The sequence below is a fragment of the Scyliorhinus canicula genome, chromosome 19 (assembly GCF_902713615.1).
Source record: "Scyliorhinus canicula chromosome 19, sScyCan1.1, whole genome shotgun sequence".
NCBI classification, from domain to species: domain Eukaryota; kingdom Metazoa; phylum Chordata; class Chondrichthyes; order Carcharhiniformes; family Scyliorhinidae; genus Scyliorhinus; species Scyliorhinus canicula.
In genome coordinates this window covers 15636249-15658176 of record NC_052164.1, presented here as the reverse complement: position 1 = coordinate 15658176, position 21928 = coordinate 15636249, and the positions used below count along the sequence as shown (strand labels likewise).

At 41.9% G+C, this 21928-nt stretch overlaps 1 protein-coding gene across 1 annotated transcript in view; it reads left to right on the top strand.

Annotated features, from left to right (window-relative positions):
* Positions 1 to 21928, top strand: part of dnajc7 (DnaJ (Hsp40) homolog, subfamily C, member 7) — a 55821-nt gene that overhangs the window by 7277 nt on the left and 26616 nt on the right. Inside the window, exons 2-7 of the mRNA XM_038779897.1 lie at positions 11125 to 11213; positions 13222 to 13346; positions 15266 to 15379; positions 17205 to 17279; positions 18185 to 18303; positions 19743 to 19896. Of these exons, the coding sequence (XP_038635825.1) occupies positions 11125 to 11213; positions 13222 to 13346; positions 15266 to 15379; positions 17205 to 17279; positions 18185 to 18303; positions 19743 to 19896 (676 nt within the window). The remainder of the gene's footprint in view (positions 1 to 11124; positions 11214 to 13221; positions 13347 to 15265; positions 15380 to 17204; positions 17280 to 18184; positions 18304 to 19742; positions 19897 to 21928) is intronic.

Genomic DNA, 21928 nt, shown 5'->3' with positions numbered 1-21928 from the left:
TTCTTTTTTTTAAAATGGGAATTTAGTCATTGAATACGGTGACATCGTAATGGCATGTCCACTTTACAAATAACTATTGCTCATGCCTTACAGAGGATAGGGTTTTACAGGAAAACTTTGGAATGAACTTAGGACCTGGAACTTGATCAAACGGTGCATGTACAGGCAGTCCTCAGACTTATGACTCAACTGATTCTTGAAAACCATGTCGTAAGTTGAAACAAAGTAGGTTGGATCCGATTTCCCCACAGGAACAATTTTATAAATGGGGGATTGGTTCCTGACCTAAGGTTGGAAATCACTCATGGGGCACCGAGCGGTGTTAAATGCTTCCAACTCTTGCCCTGTCAAGTCACTAAAGAGACTGTTGATGCCTGAATGCCTTAGCACAAGTTCCTCGGTCAGTGTGTGCAATATAATGAAGCCATCGATTTCTGCCAGTTGCCTGTGTAACTTTGTGAGCCTGAGTTGATATTAGATGATGCATTGAGTGCTATCACAATGGTTGAACCAAAAACAAAACCTACGTGGGCTTACAGTTGGATTAACAGAATAAAACACTCGTTTCCAACCTAATAAAAGGGTTTGACCTAAGAAAGGCTGTGATGGCTGAAGCCACGCAAAATGTTGATGTGTATGTGCGAATGCTGGCATGCGTCGTAAAGTCGAAACGGGATGTCAATTAATAAGCGATGGAGTGCAATTCATTTGAATGTTGTAAATTTGAAGATTGCCTGTTCAAAGTTTACTGTCCAACTATTGGATCTCCTATGATTTGACAACGGGAAGCCAGGACAAGATGAAATTCCCTCTGAGCACATTGGTAATGCAGTAACGATACATATGGGGGAGGGAGGGTTACGTTTATATACCTTCTCTGTCCAAGACTTTGGAGAGTGGTGGGAACAGAAATTTCCAAGGTAGAAAGAATAAACTTGCAGCATGCAGCATCTTTCATGAACTCGGGACTTTTCAAAACAAAAACAAATACTTTTGAAGTCTCATCACAGTTAGGGAAATGCAGTAGCCCATTTGTACACAGCAAGATCCAACAGATTGCAGTAAGTTTAAGTGACGCTAACTTGATAAAGCAGAGAAGCTCCCATACTCTTCTTTGAAAAGTGCCATGAGATCATTTGGCCAATTTCTCAGTACTGCACTGAAATGCCAGTCTAGATTACATGTCCAAGTCCTTGAATACCTTGCGTCTGACTACTGGGCTAAGGCTGAAACCTGAGTCATTCTCATCCTATCGTGTATAAAATGCTGTGGCACAACCTGAAAATTCAGCTCTAGTTAATAGTAAATTGGAAGTTTCAGTGAGTTACTGTTTAGAGGTAGGATTGAAATACTGTGTAATGGGCAATTTAACCATAGCATAGAATTCACAGTGCAGAAGGAGACCGTTCGGCTCATTGGGTCTGTACCGACCCTTGGAAAGAGCAGCCTACTTAAGCACATGCCTGCATCCTATCCCAGTAACCCCACCTAACCTTTTGGACACTAAGGGGCAATTTAGCATGCCAATCCACCTAACCCGCACATTTTTGGACTGTGGGAGGAAACCCACGCAGACACAGAGAGAAAGTGCAAACTCCACAGACAGTTACCCGAGTTGGGAATTGAACCCGGGACCCTGGAGCTGTGATGCAGCAGTGCTAACTATTGTGCCACCGTGCTACCCCATCTAAATTTTTTTGGGGCCTTTATCGTAAAGAAGCCTCCCACTGAATGGAAACTGAGATGCACAGCTACTGATTGGCAACATCAACATGCATTTACGGGAAACATCGTGGGAAGTTTAAGATGACTGTGGAAAAACAATGCTAAGATCGCCTCTATTCATGGATGTCAGAATTTTCACTTTTCAGTTTAAATTCCAGCAGGTCAAGAGAATAATTCTTTGCAATTCCAAATTCTAGGGTTTGGGACGAAAGCTGCACCAACTCAGTTCTTCAAGTATGCTCAATCGCTTAATCCTAATTCAATGTTTTGTCAATGATTCAAAGACACCAATGCAGCAAATGATTTATAGAATGGTAACAGCACAATTTAAGGGTGGTGAGGGAGTGTTACCTTAGCTAAATCTTGAATATTGACAGCTGCCACTAAATCTTGGGAGATTAGCATCTTTATTTTTTAACAGTCATTTGGGAGTATGGAACTTATTGCTTAAAAAAAAGAGACGTAGAGCAGCACGGTGGCGCAGTGGTTAGTCCTGTTGCCTCACGGCGCCGAGGTCCCAGGTTCGATCCTTGCTGTGGGTCACTGTCCTTGTGGAGTTTGCACATTCTCCCCGTGTTTGTGTGGGTTTCGCCCCCACAACCCAAAGATGTGCAGGCTAGGTGTATTGGCCATGCTAAATTGCCCCTGATTTGGGAAAAATGAATTCGGTACTCTAAATTTATTTTTAAAAGAGACATGCTGTCAAAGCTTTTCATCATGTACTCATCAGGGCAAATCGCAAGATTGCCAACTGTAAAGACAGCAAAAATTTTAAACTGCATGAGAAGCGAGGGCTGATTGGTGGGCAGGTGAACTCTGATTGGTAGAGACATTCCCATGCAACAGGAAACAGTTAACTGCAAAGCCTTTGTTCGAATTCCAACCTTTACTGCTGGTAAATTTGTGACCTTTACCTTTTGTGCCAGAGTCTGTTAATAGTTGATGGCCCGCCCACTCATAAAGAAATACCTTTCATTTGCATCCAGTCAAAAGCTGTATCTGTTCTGGGTCCTTTTTAATTCATTTTAAGGGACGTGGTTGTCGCTGGTTAGGCCAATATTTATTGCCCACCCCTAATTGCTCTTAAATGCAGTGGCTTGCGAGGTCATTTTGGATGGTGTTTAAGAGTCAACCTCATTTCTGTGGGTCTGGAGTCACATGTAGGCTAGACCGGGTACGGGTGGCAGATTTCCTTCTCTGAAGGGCATTAGTGAACCAAAAGTTTTTTTACCTCAGTTGACAGTAGTTTCATGGTCATTAACAGCCTGCATTATTTTTGTTGGAATGCAACTTTCACCATCTGCTGTGGTGTCTGGATTACTATTCGAGTGACAATCCCGCTGTGCCACCGTCTTTCTATATAAAAATTCAAATGAAAAACAATTTGTTCCTTTTTTAAAAAAAATTTAAGTACCCAATTCATTTATTTTTCAATTAAGGGACAATTTAGCAGCCAATCCACCTACCCTGCAAATCTTTAGGGTTGTCGGGGTGAGATCCACTCAGACACGGGGAGACTGCATTTGTTTCCCTTTTTAATGATTGCAAAATTCACCCAAGAAGTGAGATTTATCTTTTAAACTTGTAAAACAATGAAATAAGTTATGTAGCTACTGGTGAATTCTATGGAAGACGCTAAAAGCTACCCTTAGTGCTCAACATGAGCTTGTCTGAAGCTTTGCCTCTGGATTTTAACAGCTAAGCCATATACCAATAATAGTTATATCTTTGAATGTCCTCCATCCCTTACTTTCTAGCCATAACAGCCTGCAGCATTGGAAAATAAATAGACTTGAAATCAATTTTTTTGTCGGGTTTATACTTTCTCATAACTGACTGAAATTGTGGATCAGTGTTGTGATTTTTGGACTCCAGATCAATGCTGTTACAGGAATGAATATTGGGACTACAAGAAGAGTAATTTCTGCCCACTTTACAGTTTTAACAGCTACCAATCCTTTTGGAAGCCTGGAACTTTCAGTGATGGCTTCAGCAGTGCTGTGCTCTAATATTACTGTTTCTATGTTTAGATGGGACACTTCTGCTCTATGTTTCATACACTTGTCAAGGACATTCATGTACTGTGATATTTGTTTAAAATAGTCTTTCAAATTCACTGCATTCCTTGCAAATGCGGCTTACTTTCAAAACATTTTGAGGAACACCTTGATTTGCATCTCCCACTAAAATATTTTACATATTAGCATAGCCCAGGGCCCTTCACAATTTGCCTTTGATTCAAATCCTTTCCCATACTTTCCTCTTGATAAAGAATCTTCTGGAAATTTGAGTCAACATCTAAAAGAAAGATATGTTAACGTTTCCCAGGCTTTGCTGATGATGTTTCTTTTGAAACGTAAGCCTAACTTTCACTTTCCATTCCTGATATACTACTTCACCTTTTGAGCAGTCTCCAGATATCCAAACTTCATTTTTCTTTCCCTCTTGCACTTTCAGTTAATGATTTATTCCTGTAAAAGTGATGGAAAATAGATCGCAGAAGGTAATGTCCCCTCCAGAAGTAAACTGCCTATTAAACTGTTGCTTCATAGTGCCAGGGGTCCAGATTCGATTCCCGGCTTGGGTAACTGTGCGGAGTCTGCACGTTCTCCCCGTGTCTGCGTGGGTTTCTTCTCACCAGCCTGAAAGACTTGCTGTTAGGTGAATTGGACATTCCGAATTCTCCCTCTGTGCGCCCGAGCAGGCGCTGTCGTGTGTCGCAGTAACTTCATTGCAGTGTTAATGTAGGCCTACTTGTGACACTAATAAAGATTATTATTATTACATTATTTAGGTAGAATAAATAAGGTTCAGACTTCAATCATAGATTCTGTAAATTGTAAATATATGCAAACTTCATAATGTGGTGTCCGCTTCTGCATTAAAAGCCACAAGTACTGAATTTTGAACATTAATACTATGCTTTATAAGAAGTGGATTTGGGGACAACATTCGATGGAAATTTTGATTGAAAGTAATACTTGATATTTGGACTTGAGCAATTGCTATAGATTTGCATATTGCCATATCTCAAACGGGTTTTCAGAATAGTGCTGAAATATCTGGAAAGACGTAACACTAATAGCCATTTTAAATTGCTGTCATTTATGTAAAGCGAAAGCTTTTAATATTTAGAAATTTGGTATAAATGCATTGTTCATTAGAACAATACTGTTAATGTTGAGCACATCCACCAATTGTTTTCTGTTTCGTACAGGAAATGTTTGCCAAAGTATTTCCCTCTATAGCCCTTACTGGTGTTATTTGTTGCCAATTCCTATGTTGGGCAGTGGTTGCTTACTTCCTAACAACTTCAGGAAATTCTTGCTTACATTGTAAGCTGGTGCTGCTATTAGAATACTCCTGCTGACTGTGGCTAACTGAAAGCCACCTTTAAGCAATCAGTAATTCAAATTAAGCAAGTTTAATAAAACAGCAAAGGAGGCAAGTTGCCTGATTTCAATTCAAACAGATAATTTGAATTGGGCAACTCCAAATTAAGATTAAACTGGCACATTAATTATGCTACTTCAATAGCTGCTTATTATTGTAGTTTTAAAAAAAACATTTAAAATCACACTGGCTTCAATAAATGCTAAGTTTTGGTACCTCTTGTTTCTATCCCCCTTCCCATCTATTATTTTGTCCTTTACTTCTTTAACTCCTATCTTTCCCAATCTATTAGAATCTAAAATACTGTATGAAAATGGCTTATTCCTTTTACCGATCTTGAGTCTTCCTTCTCTCAGTTCCCATCGTCCATTTTGGCGGTGGCAAAAACGTAAATTTCACTGATAATACCTGTAAAGCCATCAAAAGTTTTTTTTTAATCTAATAAGTATATCCCTCCCCATCCCCAGATACTATTTAAGTAAACTTGACTAGGACACTGCAAGGTCTGCTCTGATTGCTCCAAGATTTTTGGAGTTCTGTTCCTCCTGATTTTCAAATTGAAGTAGAATGTGATATGTTAAATGAGTTGGCTATGGGTGTACTTATATCATAGACATTCATTCTTCTGTTAAATACCGCCTTGCATCTGGATGTAGCATAAAACAGTACAACCTCCCAAACTATGCAGTAACCTAGGAAATAATTAACAGACTTCCAAGATCTTAATTTCAAAGTTTAAATAGTTAAAATGTCAAGTTGTTCAAACTTTGTTCTTAAAAGAGCTCACAGTATAAATTATGGGGCAGCAGTGGTTAGCCCTGCTGCCTCACGATGCCGAGGTCCCAGGTTCGATCCTGGCTCTGGGTCATTGCCCTTGTGGAGTTTGCACATTCTCCCCGTGTCTGCCTGGGTTCTGACCCCACAACCCAAAGATCTGCAGGCTAGGTGGATTGGCCACGCTAAATTGCCCCTTAATTGGAAAAAATTAATTGGATACTCTAAATTTTAAAAAAATAAAGTCGTTCTCGAAGGGAGGCAAGGTGGCGCAGTAGTTAGCACTTCTGCCTCACGGAGCTGCGGACCTGGGTTCAATCCTGGCCTCAGGTCACTGTCCTTGTGGAGTTTGCACGTTCTCCCCGTGCCTGCTTGGCCTCACCACCACAATCCAAAAAGATGTGTAAGGTAGGTGAATTAGCCACGCTAAATTACCCTTTAATTGGAAAAAAAAGAATTGGATACTCTAAATTCATTTTTTTTTAATTAGCCGTTCTCGGGAAGTCGGATCTACTGGCAATGATAGCATTTGTTACTCATCTGAAGATGTCTTGAGAAGACGGTGGTAAACTGCCATTGAAACCCGTTCAGTCTCCCAGAGTACTGTTAAGTAGGGAGCTCTCAGATTTTGACCCAATTACGATGAAGGAGCAATGATTTATGCCCAGTTTAAGGTTGTTTTTGACTTGAAAATGATAGTGTCCGATGCACTTGTCTTTGTGAGTGATGGAGTTCAGGTAGAATATTACCCCATTGGAATTTCTCTTGATATCTATTTTCTGGCACTTTGATTATCTGTTTGAACTTTTTATTAGACTCACAATTTGCATATAGCCACCAGAGTTTGCACATTGCCAACAAGGTGAAAAGGCAAATGGGCGCAAGAATGACAACGAAGCAGAATCATGATTAATCTGAATTGAAAATTTATCTCCATGTTTTGTGAATTCTTTGCTTACCTAAATTATGAAAATATAGGGGGCTGGTTTAGCACAGGGCTAAAGAGCTGGCTTTTAAAGCAGACCACGGCAGGCCAGCAGCTCGGTTCAATTCCCGTACCAGCCTCCCCGAGCAGGCGCCGGAATGTGGCGACTAGGGGCTTTTCACAGTAACTTCATTTGAAGCCTACTTGTGACAATAAGCATTTTTCATTTTCAAAATACATTTATTTTGTCACTTAATTTACTTCTCCTTTAGTTCTACGCAATCCATTCTGCATTCACTAGTTGGTAGGTGATGTATTTGCCTTGCGTGTGGCCCTTATCTTCTGACTGTTTGTTTGGCCATTTCCAACTAAGATTACCAAATAAGAATTAGAAGACAAGAGCTTGGGTCAGATCACTCCAGCATAAGCCTTGTTTTAACCAACTAGTTTCACTCCCCAATTGCTTACAAAGTGTGTAATAGAATTTATCTGCTGTAGATAATGTTTCATTCCTTATAGAATATTACTAAAATCAGTGAAAAAAATGAAGGACAAATGTAAATCAGAAAGAAAGGCAGAAAAAGCCGGGTTATGGCATTAATTCATGACTACCCCAAAGAGGGTTCGACCCTGAAATGTCAGAATCCCTACTTTCTCTTCTGGCTGTGCATTTTCAGCACTTGCCTGCCAAAAATTCTCCTCCTCTTGATATGCAATTGGTTATTAAATGCCAGGTTTCGCATCTGTACAAAGAACACCTATTGAATGAAAATGCGGCATATGCACAGACTTGAGGACTTCTAATTTTCATTGACAGTAGATGTAAGACATCTCCAGGGGCGGCATGGTGGCGCAGTGGTTAGCATTGCTGCCTCATGGCACCAAGGACCCAGGTTTGATCCTGGCTCCAGGTCACTGTTTGTGTGAAGTTTGCACATTCTCCCTGTGTCTGCATGGGTCTCACCACCACCAACCCCAAAAGATGTGCAGGGTAGGTGGATTGGCCACACTAAATTGCCCCTTAATTGGAAAAATAAAGAATTGGGTACTCGTTTAAAAAAAAATTAATAACACAAACACAAAAGATGTAAGAAATCAGGTGGCTTGCTGGTGCAGTAGTTAGCACTGCTGCCTCTCGGCGTTGAGGACCCGGGTTACTGTCCGTGAGGAATTTGCACGGACTGCATGGGTCTCACGCCCACAAGTCAAAATTATGTGCAGGGTAGGTGAATTGGCCGCACTAAATTACCCATTAATTGGGAAAAAAAGAATTGGATAAGACGTAAGCCATCATTGAACGTCCCACCTGGTTTTCACAGGAGTCATTCTATCAACTGGAGCACCCTAGTCCATGTCTGCTAATATAATGGCAGCCTGGGATAGATGCTGTATTTTTACGGCCAGGGCCTGTTTCTACTGATAGTGTCAGAGCTGAAACAGATTAAAGCTTAGGGCTGTATAGTTTCCCTTCTGGTATTTTTTGTGATCATTGTGTTGTGTGGAAATGCACCATTTCCATCACATAATTTCTGAGGGATATCCTTGCATTACACGCAGTTCAGAAGCAGGTTTAGCTCAGTGGGCTAGACAGCTGGTTTGTGATGCAGAACAAGACCAGCAGCGTGGGTTCAATTCCCGTACCAGTTGAGAATCCCGAACAGATGCCGGAACGTGGCGACTAGGGGCTTTTCACAGTAACTTCATTGCAGAGTTAATGTAAGCCTCCTTGTGTCAATAAACATTATTCTGATTAAAGAGACTTGTATACTTGTTGGAGTTTAGAAGAATGAGAGGTGACCTAATTGGAACATAAAAGATTCTGAGAGGGCTTGACAGGGTAGATGCCGAGAGGATATTTCCCTAATGGGGAAATCTAGAACTAGGGTGCACAGTTTCAAAATAAGGGGTTTCCATTTAAGATGGAGATGAGGAAGAATTTCTTCTCTGAGGATTGTTAATTGTTTTGAATTATGTTCTTCCAGGGAGCAGTGGGTTATTGAATATATTCAACACATAGTTAGATGTTATTGCCAAGGGAGTTGAGGGTTATGGCAGGGGGTGGGTGGAGGGGGCTGTTGGGAAGACTAAGTTAAGGACACAGCCACATTAACCATAATCTCAGAGAATGGCAGAGCAAACTTGATGAACCTACTGCTTTTTCTAATGTACTAATGCATCAACCAGCTATTCACAATATATATTAATGATTTAGATGAGGGATCTAAATGTAATATCTCCAAATTTGCAGATGATGCAAAGCTAATAATAATCGCTTATTGTCACAAGTAGGCTTCAATTAAGTTACTGTGAGAAGCCCCAAGTCTCCTCATTCCGGCGCCTGTTCGGGGAGGCCAGTACAAGAATTGAACACGCGCTGCTGGTCTTGTCCTGCATTACAAGCCAGCTATTTAGCCCACTGTGCTAAACCAGCCCCCACCAGCTAGGTGGGAGGGTGAGTTTCTCTGTAACGTCATTTTCAAAACACATCAGATAAGATTATTCAAGCTTGGCCGGTAGTTCAAGGATCCCAGAATACCATGGAGCATTACTTATGCAGAACAACAAATTATTCTAGCTTGTGACAGTGAAAAACAAAAACAAATTTACTGGAATTTTTCGAGGATGTAACCAATAGAGTTGATGAAGTGAATGTGGTTTATTTGGACTTTCAGAAGGCTTTAGGCAAAGTCCCACATAAGTGTAAAATTAAAACGCATGGGATTGGGGCAGTGTATAGAGTTGGTGTTTGCAGACAGGAAACAAATAGCAGGAATAAATGGGTCTTTTTCCAAACGGTTGACAACTAGTGGGACCGCAGGAATGGCGCTGGGACCCCAGCTATTCACAATATATATATTAATGATTTAGATGAGGGAACGAAGTGTAATAGCTCCACATTTGCAAAGGACACACCACTGGTGGGAAGATGAGCTATGAGGAGGATGAGGCAATCCTTTAGTGTGATTTTGGCAAGTTGAGTGAATGGGCACATGAATGGCAGATGCAGTATAATTTGGATAAATGTGAGGTTATCCACTTACTTAGCAAAAACTGGAAGGCTGATTATTATCTGAATTACCATAAACTAGGAGAGGGAAATGAGCAGTGAGACCTGGGTGCTGAAGGTAAGCAGGCGGTAAAGAAGGCAAATGGTATGTTGGCCTTCATGACGAGAGGATTCAAGTACAGGAGCAGGGATGACTTGCTGCAATTATGCAGGGCCTTAGTAAGGTCACAGCTGGAATATTATGTGCAGTTTTGGTCTCCTTATCTGAGGAAGGATGTTCTTGCTATAGAGAAGGTTCAGAATAGGTTTACCAGACTGATTCCTGGGATGGCAGGACTGACCTATGAGGAGAGGTGAAATTGATTAGGATTGTATTCACTGGAGTTCAGATTAATGAGGGGAATCTCATAGAAAGCGATAAAATTCTAACAGGACTAGAGGGTAGATACAGGAAGGATGTTCCCGATGGTGGGGGAGTCCAGAATCAGGGGTTACAGTCTGAGAATACGAGGTAGACCATTTAGGATTGAGATGAGGAAATATTTCTTTCCCAGAGAGTGGTAGGCCTGTGCAATTTGAGTTGGTTGATCAGCCGTGATCATAATGAATGGCAGAGGAGGCATGATGGGCCGAATGGCCTCCTATTTTCTAGGTCTATGAATGTATTGGATATTTTAATGGGTCTCTCTCCACTACACATGTTCAGTCTTGCATAAAGATGTATGCCGAGTTAGCAGGAGATTATGAGGTCATTCCTAGCAGTTAGGCCGGAGATCCTGCCAAAATAGTAGTAAATCGACTGTCAACCCAGCAAAACTGTGGTCCAGGGATGTGGGAAACACTGACAAGGCTGCATTTATTGCCCAGCTCTGGTTGTCTTGAGAAGAACACACACTGAGAAAGTCTGCTTAACTTTTAGCTGTATTGTACAAACGAGTCACTTGTCGGAATGGCAGGTTCCTTTCACTAAAGGGCATTTAGCAGCCGATTTGGAATTTTGTAACAATCTAATAATTCTTGGTCATCTTTCTGATGCTAGTGCTCAAATTTACCTCCTTGCATTGTGAGCTCTGTACCATAAATGCACCATTACCTATTTTTCGTATGCAGTATGTAAGGATGTTGAGGTTCTTTGTACAATCTAAATTTGCAATGATGCAAATTTACAAAAATGTCACAAACCTTGAAATCTTAAGTTTTGAGAAACAGTTGAGGGGATAACAAAATAGATTATATTGGGGGGGAAAGTTAAGATTCTCCATTTGATGCATAAAATTAAAGCTGTCTTTTAATTCTACAGAGAGGCTGAAATATTTAAAGAGCAAGGCAATGCATTTTACTTAAAGAAGGACTACAATGAAGCATTTAATTATTACACAAAAGCAATAGGTAAGAATTTGATTTAAACCAATATCTGACACCATTACAGTGGAAGAGATTGTGAACTTAAGTTTAAATTGACTCTTTGGAAACGATGCAGCAGTTCTGTTGTCATTTTAAAAGCTTGAGTTTAATTAAAGTGATTTACTGCCTTTCCGTTCCACAGTACTTTTCCTAAACTTGTATATAAAACGACTGCCATAGCTGGACAATTCTCAGCAAAACTCGACTGATCCAGCTAAAGTGTCATCTCTGCTGCTGTAACTGTTCTAAATAAAATTTGGTAGTTTTAACCTGGTTTTGGTGGCTGCAGGTCACCGTGTAAAACTACCCCCAAAATTTTAATGAATTCTAATTGGATTGAGAAAGTTGCTAGTATGGGAAATGGCAAGATTCACACTGTTGATGTTGTTGGGGAAAAATAACAAGGAGCTTGCACTGTCTCTGACCATAGTCATACCTGACCAGAGATTTCTTGATGTCAAAAATGGACGTACAACAAGGCAGGTGTTGAGTCCTCGAACATAAAAAAATTCCCAAAATTAAATTTATAAAGAACAGTAGCTTTATATTTAATCACCCCTTTGGTCCTGACTGGATAGAAGATGAACATGGGCAGCACCGTGGTGCAGTGGTTAGCACCGCTGCATACGGCGCTGAGGACCCGGGGTCAATCCCGACCCCGGGTCACTGTAAGATGAACATGGTGTGTCTTGCAAAGCTGACTTGTTAACTGGTAAGGAAACCGTGTCACACAGCACTCAAACAGAAATATCTCACTGTGGTTTGTTCGGCCCACGCAAACTGAAAATGGTGATCTTGCTAATGCTGATCTCCGTTCTTAATAATACAAGGTAGCTTTAACAACTGGGATGCTAGAATTGCTTCAGTTCTACTGGGCTATAGATTTTAGCAGCTATATTCAGGGAAAGTAGAGGAAGATGGGATCAAGCTTCACTTTGATGTCAACCCTGCTTCAATGGTCTTCTATGGCGACTGTCAAGGGGCTCACTGGTGAAGAATGGGTATGGCTGTGAGACAGAGAGTTGCTGATACCTAAAGATTTAACTTCCAACCTTTCAAAGGGAGAGGTGAAAATTGGAGAGTACGGAAAAATATAATACAAGTAACTTTAAAAGTTATTATTAGACCTAGCAAGCTATTAACAGCTGTTTTTGATCTGTGGTTCCTTTACAGAACCAGAGTATTTTATAAGTTTAAAGAATTGTTGAATCCATTTTCTCATTATCACAGCCCATGGTGAATGAACGGAATAAGATTTCATGATAATTGATTCAGTGCCACTTCCCTTACATAAAAGCAGTATTTTAATAGCAGTCTTTGCAGTTCTAAAAGGCTAGTTTATATGGTTTTTTTTAAGTTTATATGTTGCTCCCTAATGCTATACAACACAACAGTGTTGAGAACCAAACTTTCTCACCTAAAGGCCCTCCGCGCCCCCAGAGTTTGAGAAACCTATTTGTCTTTCCGTAATGGAGCAACCACAGGGCAAGAGGAAAGACTATGCAGTAAAAGACACAAGTGGAGAGGCGAATGGCCCTGGCCTGTTTTGTTATTTAATGTAAATGAAGCTGTGATATTGCTGGTATGAGTGATATTAGTCAAGGGAATCCGACCGTCAGACCATTTGTTCCACAGCAAAGTGATCCATCCCCCTTTACAGGACTTGAGAAAAATCTTTATTAAGTAACAACAGAAAAAGGTTAACATTTCCAATGAGAGTGAAAAATAAAGCAATGCCAAGCTAATTCTCTGACAGTGGACCATTCAGAATCCTTCTGTTCAAAGATGGTATATAAATGATTTGTTTAAGTCCTTGGAGGAGTTATGTGGCTAACTACTTCAGCTTGATTGTAGAGCTACTTTGTCTTTTTAAAGATTTATGAGGTATAATTCCAAATTTGTGTTGGTTTTTATGCTAATAGGTGAGGTGTTTACTTTTGCATTTGTCGCACCTGTTTCTACAGCTCCTAGTAAGTGTTCATTTGTTTCCCAGATATCTGTCCTAAAAATGTCAGTTACTATGGCAACCGAGCAGCAACTCTCATGATGATTGGTAAGTTCCGGGAGGCTCTTGAAGATGCACAGCAGGCTGTGAGGCTGGATGACACTTTTGTGAGGGTATGTCATGGATGATCAGACTCAATTGTAGTTTTGGGTAGTAGTGAATCCCTGTTTCAGTTTTGATGGTATAATACGTGACAGAATTCTCTTTCAAGTTTGTCCTCGCATCCTCCATTATCCTCATCACTGTTGTAACGTTTACTGTGTTTGTAAGGAAGTACATTGTCTTAAATTTGCTTCTCTATAGAATAGATAGTATCCTCAATCTTTGACATTTTGTTCATTTTAATCTTTCCTGTCAAAGACAGAGGAATGTGCTCACATTTGCCTCGCATCAATCCATTGTGACCGGCTTTATTTTCTTTCTGGAATGTTTTGACTCACTTCTTTGATGCCTGTTAAAGCTCTATTATACATGGCGCTAAGTTGTATTTTTGATATAACACATGTAAAATAGACCTTGAATGTTGGTTTAACCTTCCTTTAGTAAATATGAACATTTGTTTTCTCTTGAATTGTGAATTGACCAAGGCGTCTTCTGGGATGAACTGAATATTAGCAGGGTTGTCATTGGGCCTGTTAAGCTTGGCCTTGCCATTAAACCGTAGAAAAGAACATAATAATTCCCCATTTACTTTGGAGGGTTGCCCCCAATAGTACACTTCTGGTTGCCAATTTTGTAAAGTAAGCAAAGCAGTGACAGAGCCACCGGAGTCACCAAAACGTGCTGGGACTAAATTTAACATGTGCCTCCAATTTCTGTATGGCAATGTAAACAGCTGCCTCCAGTAGTGCATAAATAACATTAAAACATCTCTGATCTGGCCACAGGTGAGCTGACGCCTCAGCTCATCAGTACAAGCCGGTAATACGCTTTGGTATTTTTAGCCTGAATGGGGCTTCCCTAAATTTTGGAAAGGGCCCAGCCAGACTGAAAGTATCAAAAGTGCCATTTTATTTATGCTGCTTTAAAGCTTTGTTCGCAACTTCCAAACAATTCTTTTTTAATATTATTTTAAGAGTACCCAATTCTTTTTCTCCAATTAAGGAGCAATTTTTAGCCTGGCCAATCCCACACAGACACGGGGAGAATGTGCAAACTCCACACTGTAAGTGAGCCGGGGCTGGGATCAATCCAGGGCCCTCGACGTCGTGAGGCCGCAGTGTTAACCGTTGCCTTCCAAGCAATTCTACATGCACAAACATGTTGCCAGTTGTCATATCCATCCCATAACGAAAACATCACAGATTCAGGAGCAAGGCCAGTACATAAACATGCCAGTGATAATGTTCTGAAGTATAAATGTTGTGTGATACTGTTAATTCACCTAAATTGGTTCCTGTTTTTATAACTGCCATATATGGCCATCAGTACTTCACCCTAGTTTTATAATCAGGATGCTGTCTATGGGTATTTTTCATAGTTCAAAGTGCATATGGCATGAAAGTTTCATGCACGTTATATTTTACAGAAGTTCTAATGACAACGCTGACTTTTTCCAAAAAATTAGTCACTGTTGCTGCTTTTTCTTTCCTGCCATATTATGTAGTTTTATACCCATGAGTTCCTGTGGCACACCACAGAATAAAGACACTCTTTCACTAATTTTGTTATTTTTCTAAGCAAAAACGTTATTAATAATTGAAAGGGGAGGGGAAGAAAACAATATTTTTCAAATATCCTTTTTCCTGTTGCTTTTATTTTAGTACCCAATTCCCTTTTTTCCAATTAAGGGGCAATTTAGCGTGGCCAATCCCCCTACCCTGCACATCTTTGAGTTGTGGGGATGAGACCCACGCAGATACGGGGAGAATGTGCAAACTCCACACGGACACGGGCAGTGATCTGGGGCCGGGATCGAACCCGGGGCATGAGGCAGCAGCGCTAACCACCGTGCCACCCCACGTTTCACTTCTGTGTTGCAGATAAAAAAGTAACAATGCTGCAAAATAGCACAATTATCTTTTAATTTCAGGGTCACCTGCGAGAGGGAAAATGCCACCTTTCTTTGGGGAATGCCATGGCAGCTGGTCGGTGTTTTCAGAAAGTTCTGGAACTGGAAACCAATAGCCCTCAGGCACTTACTGAGGTATGGAACGGGCTTGTTACAAATATTGCCAGTATTTCATTCTAATCAGTGATACTAGATTGTAATGTTGCATTTGACCTTAGAGTTTATATCTAAACATCATTCTATTTTTGCAATAAAAAAATGTTTAAATACTCATGCTGCTAGCTGTGGCCAGCTAATGGAATCACATTTCTGTTTAACTACCGTACACAGTGAGGGCGCGTTCCAATGGCCACGCTGCGCCCGAAAAGCAGTTTGCTGTGGCGCAGCGTGACTGATAGAAGATCCAATGCGAGTCGACGTCGCAATGCGGCGTCTTTCTCGGCATCGCGAGCGCTGGGGAACACACAGCTAAACCCGCTCGCTATGGGACTTTGTTCCCACTTGGTTGAATCGAGTCCTCAGTTGCCTATTGACCATCTTCCTTGGGTGAGGAGGGGAAGGGTAAGCCCACATTGAGGGTAAGCTGGTTTTGACGGAGATCGGATCAGATTGCTTCAATGCTGGGTAGACAGTGGGAGAGTCCAGGAATAACTTTTAAATCAGAAGGGAGAAAATGTTCTGCCTGAATGCCATTATATGAAGGGAACCAAGTTTCCATGCATTCATATGCTGTCAAAAAGCACTGGCAAGGAGTGGCATGGTGGCGTAGTGTTAAGCACTGCTGCCTCATGACGCCAAGGACCCGGGTTTGATCCCAGCCCCGGGTCACTGTCCACGTGGCGTTTGTATTTTCTCCCTGTGCCTGCGTGGGTCTCACCCCCACAACCCAAAGATTTACAAGGTAGGTGGATTGGCCACGTAAATTGCCCCTTAATTTAAAAAAAACACTGGCAATTAAATAGATTATGAATGAAGCAGGGTTGAAAGTGAAGTCAGGTGATCATACGGGTTAGGAGCAGAAAGCATTTGTTATAAAACCACAGAAAATGTCGAAATGGTGTAGTGCTGAGTGACTGAAGAGGAAGACTGCTCCAATTTAGATTCTTTTCAGATAATAACATACTGCAATAAGATACCTGTAAATTATTGATATGTTAAAATGACTGCATGCCAAAGCAAAAAAGCAACAGAGGTCAAATATTACTTGAAAGGATAGCGAACTGCAGGCATAAATGTTGGTAATTTAAAAAAGGGCATTCTGGGTGCTGATGCTGGAACAGAGGTCAGATTGCCTTACCTCAAAACAGAGAGGTGTGCATTCAGTTAAAACCAGCATTTTATTCTGGGCTTTGGAGAGGAACAAAAGATTTAAGCTACTGTGTTAATTGGAAAGATTAATGGGTTTTAAGTTGGGTTTTCTGAATCGGAGCAGGAGGGGTAATTTGTTGTTTTGAAGGAACTGGGGGCCATGCTGGAAGATAACGGTTGATGTTGACATAGGGCTGCTGGAAATCGGGTTTTCAGGACCGAGCAGATTGTGGGGTTCGTAGGCGAGATCAGGTCGATGAAGGGAGAAAGCTCGACTAGAAACGTGAACTCTGATTCTCTGTCTACAGATGCTGCCAGACCTGCTGAGCTTTTTCAGCATTTTTCTGTTTTTATTTCAGGTTTTCAACATCTGCAGTATTTTGCTTTCATGTTACATACTAAATATATATTTTAAATATATTTGGCAGATCGCTGAGTGGCCACAGTAAGTTGCCATCTCATGCTTTGACCAAACATACCAGTCTTTACACAAAATTAGGTATATCTTGTCAGAGCATTCTTATCATACTGTTACTTAATGCTGGATGGTCGATTCTATCAGAGTAAGAACTTGAGTTACTTTATTAAGCAATATTTGAGAACCGTGACCATATTTTGGAACCTTCTGTTTCAATGTCCTGATATTCTCCAGCTGAAGAGCGCAGAAGCAGTATTGGAGTATGAAAGAATAGCTGAAGTTGGCTTTGACAAAGGAGATTTCAGAAAGGTAAGAAGACCTTCATATGTATATTGTTGGAATTGTACAAAGATTTAATTTTTAAAAACGTTAGGGCATAACACTTTCAAGGAGTTAATTTTGAACCGGCTTGTCCAACGTATGGTGTGCAGGCCAGATGTGTGTGTGCCACGTGCCAAGACAGAGCTTGCGAGCGTGTTTGTGAGGGGAGAGAGTTTGTGAACCCAACCCCCCACCCCCCGCGCGCTCGCATGGGGCTCTCTCTAGGGCCTGCCCTGGCACTGTGTCAACCTGGCAATGTCAAGAGGGCATGTTTCTCCCTCCCCCGCCCCCCTCAAACATTCCCAGGGGCTATACTTAACCTTTACACCCCCGAAGCAATCCCTTTGACTGCCTCACGTCTGGCCAAGCCTGTTGTTAAACCTTGCTAATGTGACATCCCTTCGGTGAGGTATAATAAGGGGCGATCATGTGATGTCAGCAAGCGGAGAAAATCAGCCTGCCGATTCCGCACACGGCTAGTGCTAATGAAGATGATGGGATTATTCATGATAAAATAATTGAATAGCCTTCCAAACCCACGACCACTGCCATCTAGAAGGACAAAGGCAGTTGACACACAGGAACACCATTACTTGGAAGTTCCCAAGCCACTCACCATCCCGACTTCACTGACGCTGGGTCAAGATCCTGAAACCCCCCTCCCTAATAGCACAGTGGGTGTACCTACACCACATAGGCTGCAGAGGTTCAAGAAGGCAGCTCACCAGTACTTTCTCAAGGGCAATTAGGGATGGGCAACAAATGCTGGTTTAGTCAGTGAAGCTCACATCCCTTATGTGAATTTAAAAACATCTCTAATTTCACTCCCAATCTGATGGAATTAATTGTTTGATGTCCTATGTTGTATCTGTTTCTCTGGAATCTTCTCCCAGGTTGTATACTATATGGATCGTGCACTTGAATTTGCTCCTGCCTGCCATCGCTTCAAAATTCTTAAAGCTGAATGCTTAGCGCTACTTGGTCGCTATCCTGACGCACAGTCAGTAGCAAGGTATATATCCATCTGTTTGAGTACCGTAAATTCAAGTGTTATTCAATGTAGTTTTACATGTTTTTAAATTGCAGTCATTGTGGTGAGGGATATAATTTCTTCAGAATGACTCACATCTGTTTTGAATATCTAGAGTTAACATCAAACATTCCTGGTCAGTTGTAGATTGGTGAGACATAGAATAAAACCTCCTCTTCTCTCCCTCCGCCACAGTGTCAACAAAATAATGCACCAATGCAAGCATGTACCCCCTTTTTCCTTACCAAGTATTCGAGGCAACTTTTATCTTTAGTCCCATGGAACAATGCATTTGAGATTGTACCAATTCATATAATTGTAGGCGTGCAATAAAGTTTTAATAAAAGCATATTGCGAAATAATGAAATGGAATGAAATGAAAATCGCTTATTGTCACAAGTAGGCTTCAAATGAAGTTACTGTGGAAAGCCCCTAGTCGCCACATTCCGCCGCCTGTTCGGGGAGGCTGGTCTGGGAATTGAACCCGTGCTGCTGGCCTGCCTGGGTCTGCTTTAAAAGCCAGCTATTTAGCCATGTGCTAAATCAGCCCCTATGACCAAGTAAGGACTCCTACTCCTGCTCCAATGTTCTGATTTAAAGGCTGAGTACGAAAACACTAAGCTTTGTAAAAATGCCAGGTTTTACAGACCAGAATGTGCCCAAATTTGACTTCCTGCCGAGTTAACTAATCTCATCACGAACGTCGCTTGCTCTGGGACAATTGGCCTCATTGTGCCATGGCTGAACACGGAGGGTGTGTGCGGGGAGAAACAGCCAAAATAAAGTCCTCCTGATAACTGACCCCAGCTAGAAAATGTATTTATATTGATATTGCGTGACAGCAGTATTAGACTTGGCTGCAACCTACTGTCAAGTCCCCTGCAGAGACTCACTATTCTGCATTGCAGACAAAGGTACCGTGGTGCTACCAGTGCCCATGGGACCATATCACAACAGGGAACAATATTTTCCAAGGGTAGGGTGGGTAAATTGGTGGGCAGTATATAGTTTTGAAAATTATTAATAAATGCGTTTGTAACTTTGATTTTGCTGCCAACTAAATTGTTCAGTTTAGGTAGCATATTGGAATCTTAAAAGGAACCCATTCGGCCCATTGTGACTCCTCTGTGCTAGAGTTCTCCCATTAGTCCCATTCCCCTAACCTTTCACTATTGGCCTACAATATTTTTCCACTATGTATTTATCCAGTTCCCGTTGGAAGTTACCAGTGAATCTGCTTCCACCACCATTGGTAGATCCTAAGGTACTCTATTTAAACCCCCACCACCACCACCAAAATTTTGAATGCTGTTGTTATATCATCCTTTAAACCATTTTCCTCCAAAGAGAACAATCTTTAATCTGACTGTTTAACTGGAGTGTTAGCCATAATTCTTCATTTCTGCTGGGTTTTTTTTCAGTGACATTTTGCGTATGGATTCAACAAATGCTGATGCCTTGTACGTGCGAGGGCTATGCCTTTACTATGAGGACTGTATTGAAAAGGCTGTCCAGTTCTTTGTCCAGGCTTTAAGGATGGCACCTGATCACGAAAAGGCTCGACTGGCTTGCAGGGTAGGTTCTGACGGCCCTTCTGTGGGGGTGCCAGAGGCTGAAGGCTGATGCTCTTTTGGGATTGATTTTTGTGAGAAATTTTCTCATCCAACTCAGTGACATTTTGAATTGGTTACCGTGGGGGGTTTTTTAAGTATCAGTCCAGAGAATTGGAATCATCTTTTTGTTTTCCTTCCATTTAATTTATCTTTTTCTTCACTGATCACTCGCTACCAAGTATAATTGCCCACCTAAGAAACATGCAGCAGGAGGAAGCCATTCGGCCCTTCAAACCTACTCCGCCATTCATTATGATCATGACTGATCATCGAGTTCAGTACCCTGATTTCTCCCCCCCCCCCCCCCCCCACATATCCCTTGATCCCTTTAGCCCCAAGAGCTATATCTAATTCCTTTTTGAAAATGCACAATGTTTTCTCCTCAACTACTTTCTGTGGTAGTGAATTCCATAGATTCAGTCCGAAAATGTTTACCCCTTATCCTCAAACTATGACCCCTAGTTATGGACTCCCCATCATCGGGAACATTCTTTCTGAATCTACCTGTCTAATCTTGCTAGAATTTTATAAGTTTCTCTGAAGAAACTTTGCGTTACTGGTCATGGGTTCTGTGGGCCCTTGCATGGCTGATCAGCCTGATCCGAAAGCCCTGTCTTCGGCCGCACACTTGGCAGATGGTTCCAGGAGGCAGTATCGGTCCCTGGACTCTAAATCGAGGATATTCCTTTCTCAGGGTCCTTTCCCAGGTTTCCTCTTGCCATCAGATATCCTCAAAGAATTGTGTATTTTCAATCAGGAGGTTCCTCCAAGTAAATCTCTTTTGAGAAAGGGGGCTGGATTGTCCGTTCCTGAGACGGAAGCGTTAACGCCAGGGCAGATTTTGTGGACATTCACGACAGCAAAACTGGCACCGAACCTGGACCTATTCAGCAACTGTGGAGAGGCTAGCACCAACGCCACGTGGAACACAGTTGATTCAAATGAAAAACGATGCAGGATTCGCCGGGTCTGTGATTGACACTTGGGAGCCTGGCAAGCTGCAGCCGTACTGTCTGTGCGGAGTCTGCACGTTCTCCCCGTATCTGCGTGGGTTTTCTCAGCGTGCTCCGGTTTCCTCCCACAAGTCCCGAAAGATGTGCTTGTGAGGTAATTTGGACATTCTGAATTCTCCCTCAGTGTACTCGAACAGGTGCCGGAACGTGGTGACTAGGGGATTTTCACGGTAACTTCATTGCAGTGTTAATGTAAGCCGACTTGTGACAATAAAGATTATTATATACATATTACAATCCCCATACTCATCCCAGCCAACAAGATGACACTGGTTGTGCTGGACTGTGCCTATGCAGCTGATGGGTCAGCTGAAGCCAGCAGGTACCTAGGGGGTAGCCTGGGGTGCACATAATGGCCTGGGGGTGCACCTATGCGATCCATGGCCCTAAGTTCACAGTGGACTGTTTTTTAAAAAATAATTTTTATTCAAATTTTCACATTTTCACAAAAAGGAAAACAATAACAGAAAATTCTAATAAACAAAACAAAAAACAGAACCCCCCCCCCCCCCCCCCCCCCGCCGTAAATACAAAAGAGAAACAATAAATTAACGCCCGTCATTGGCAAAAAACAGATATTCAACCCAAAACAAAAACAAAGAGACAACCCCCCCCCCCGGGTTGCTGCTGCTGCTGACCTTTTGTTTTTACCGTTCTGCCTGGAGATCTAGGAATGGTAGCCATCTCCTGAAAAATCCCTGCACTGACTCCCTTAGGGCAAATTTCACCCTCTCCAATTTAATAAACCCCGCATATCGTTGACCCAGGCCTCCACGCTTGGGGGCCTCGCATCCTTCCACTGGAAAGAATCCTCCGTTGGGCTACTAGGGACGCAAAGGCCAGAACACTGGCCTCTTTCGCCTCCTGCACTCCCGGCTCCACTGCAACCCCAAATATTGCGAGTCCCCAGCCTGGATTGACCCTGGATCCTACCACCCTCGATACCGTCCTTGCTACACCCTTCCAAAATTCCCCCAGCGC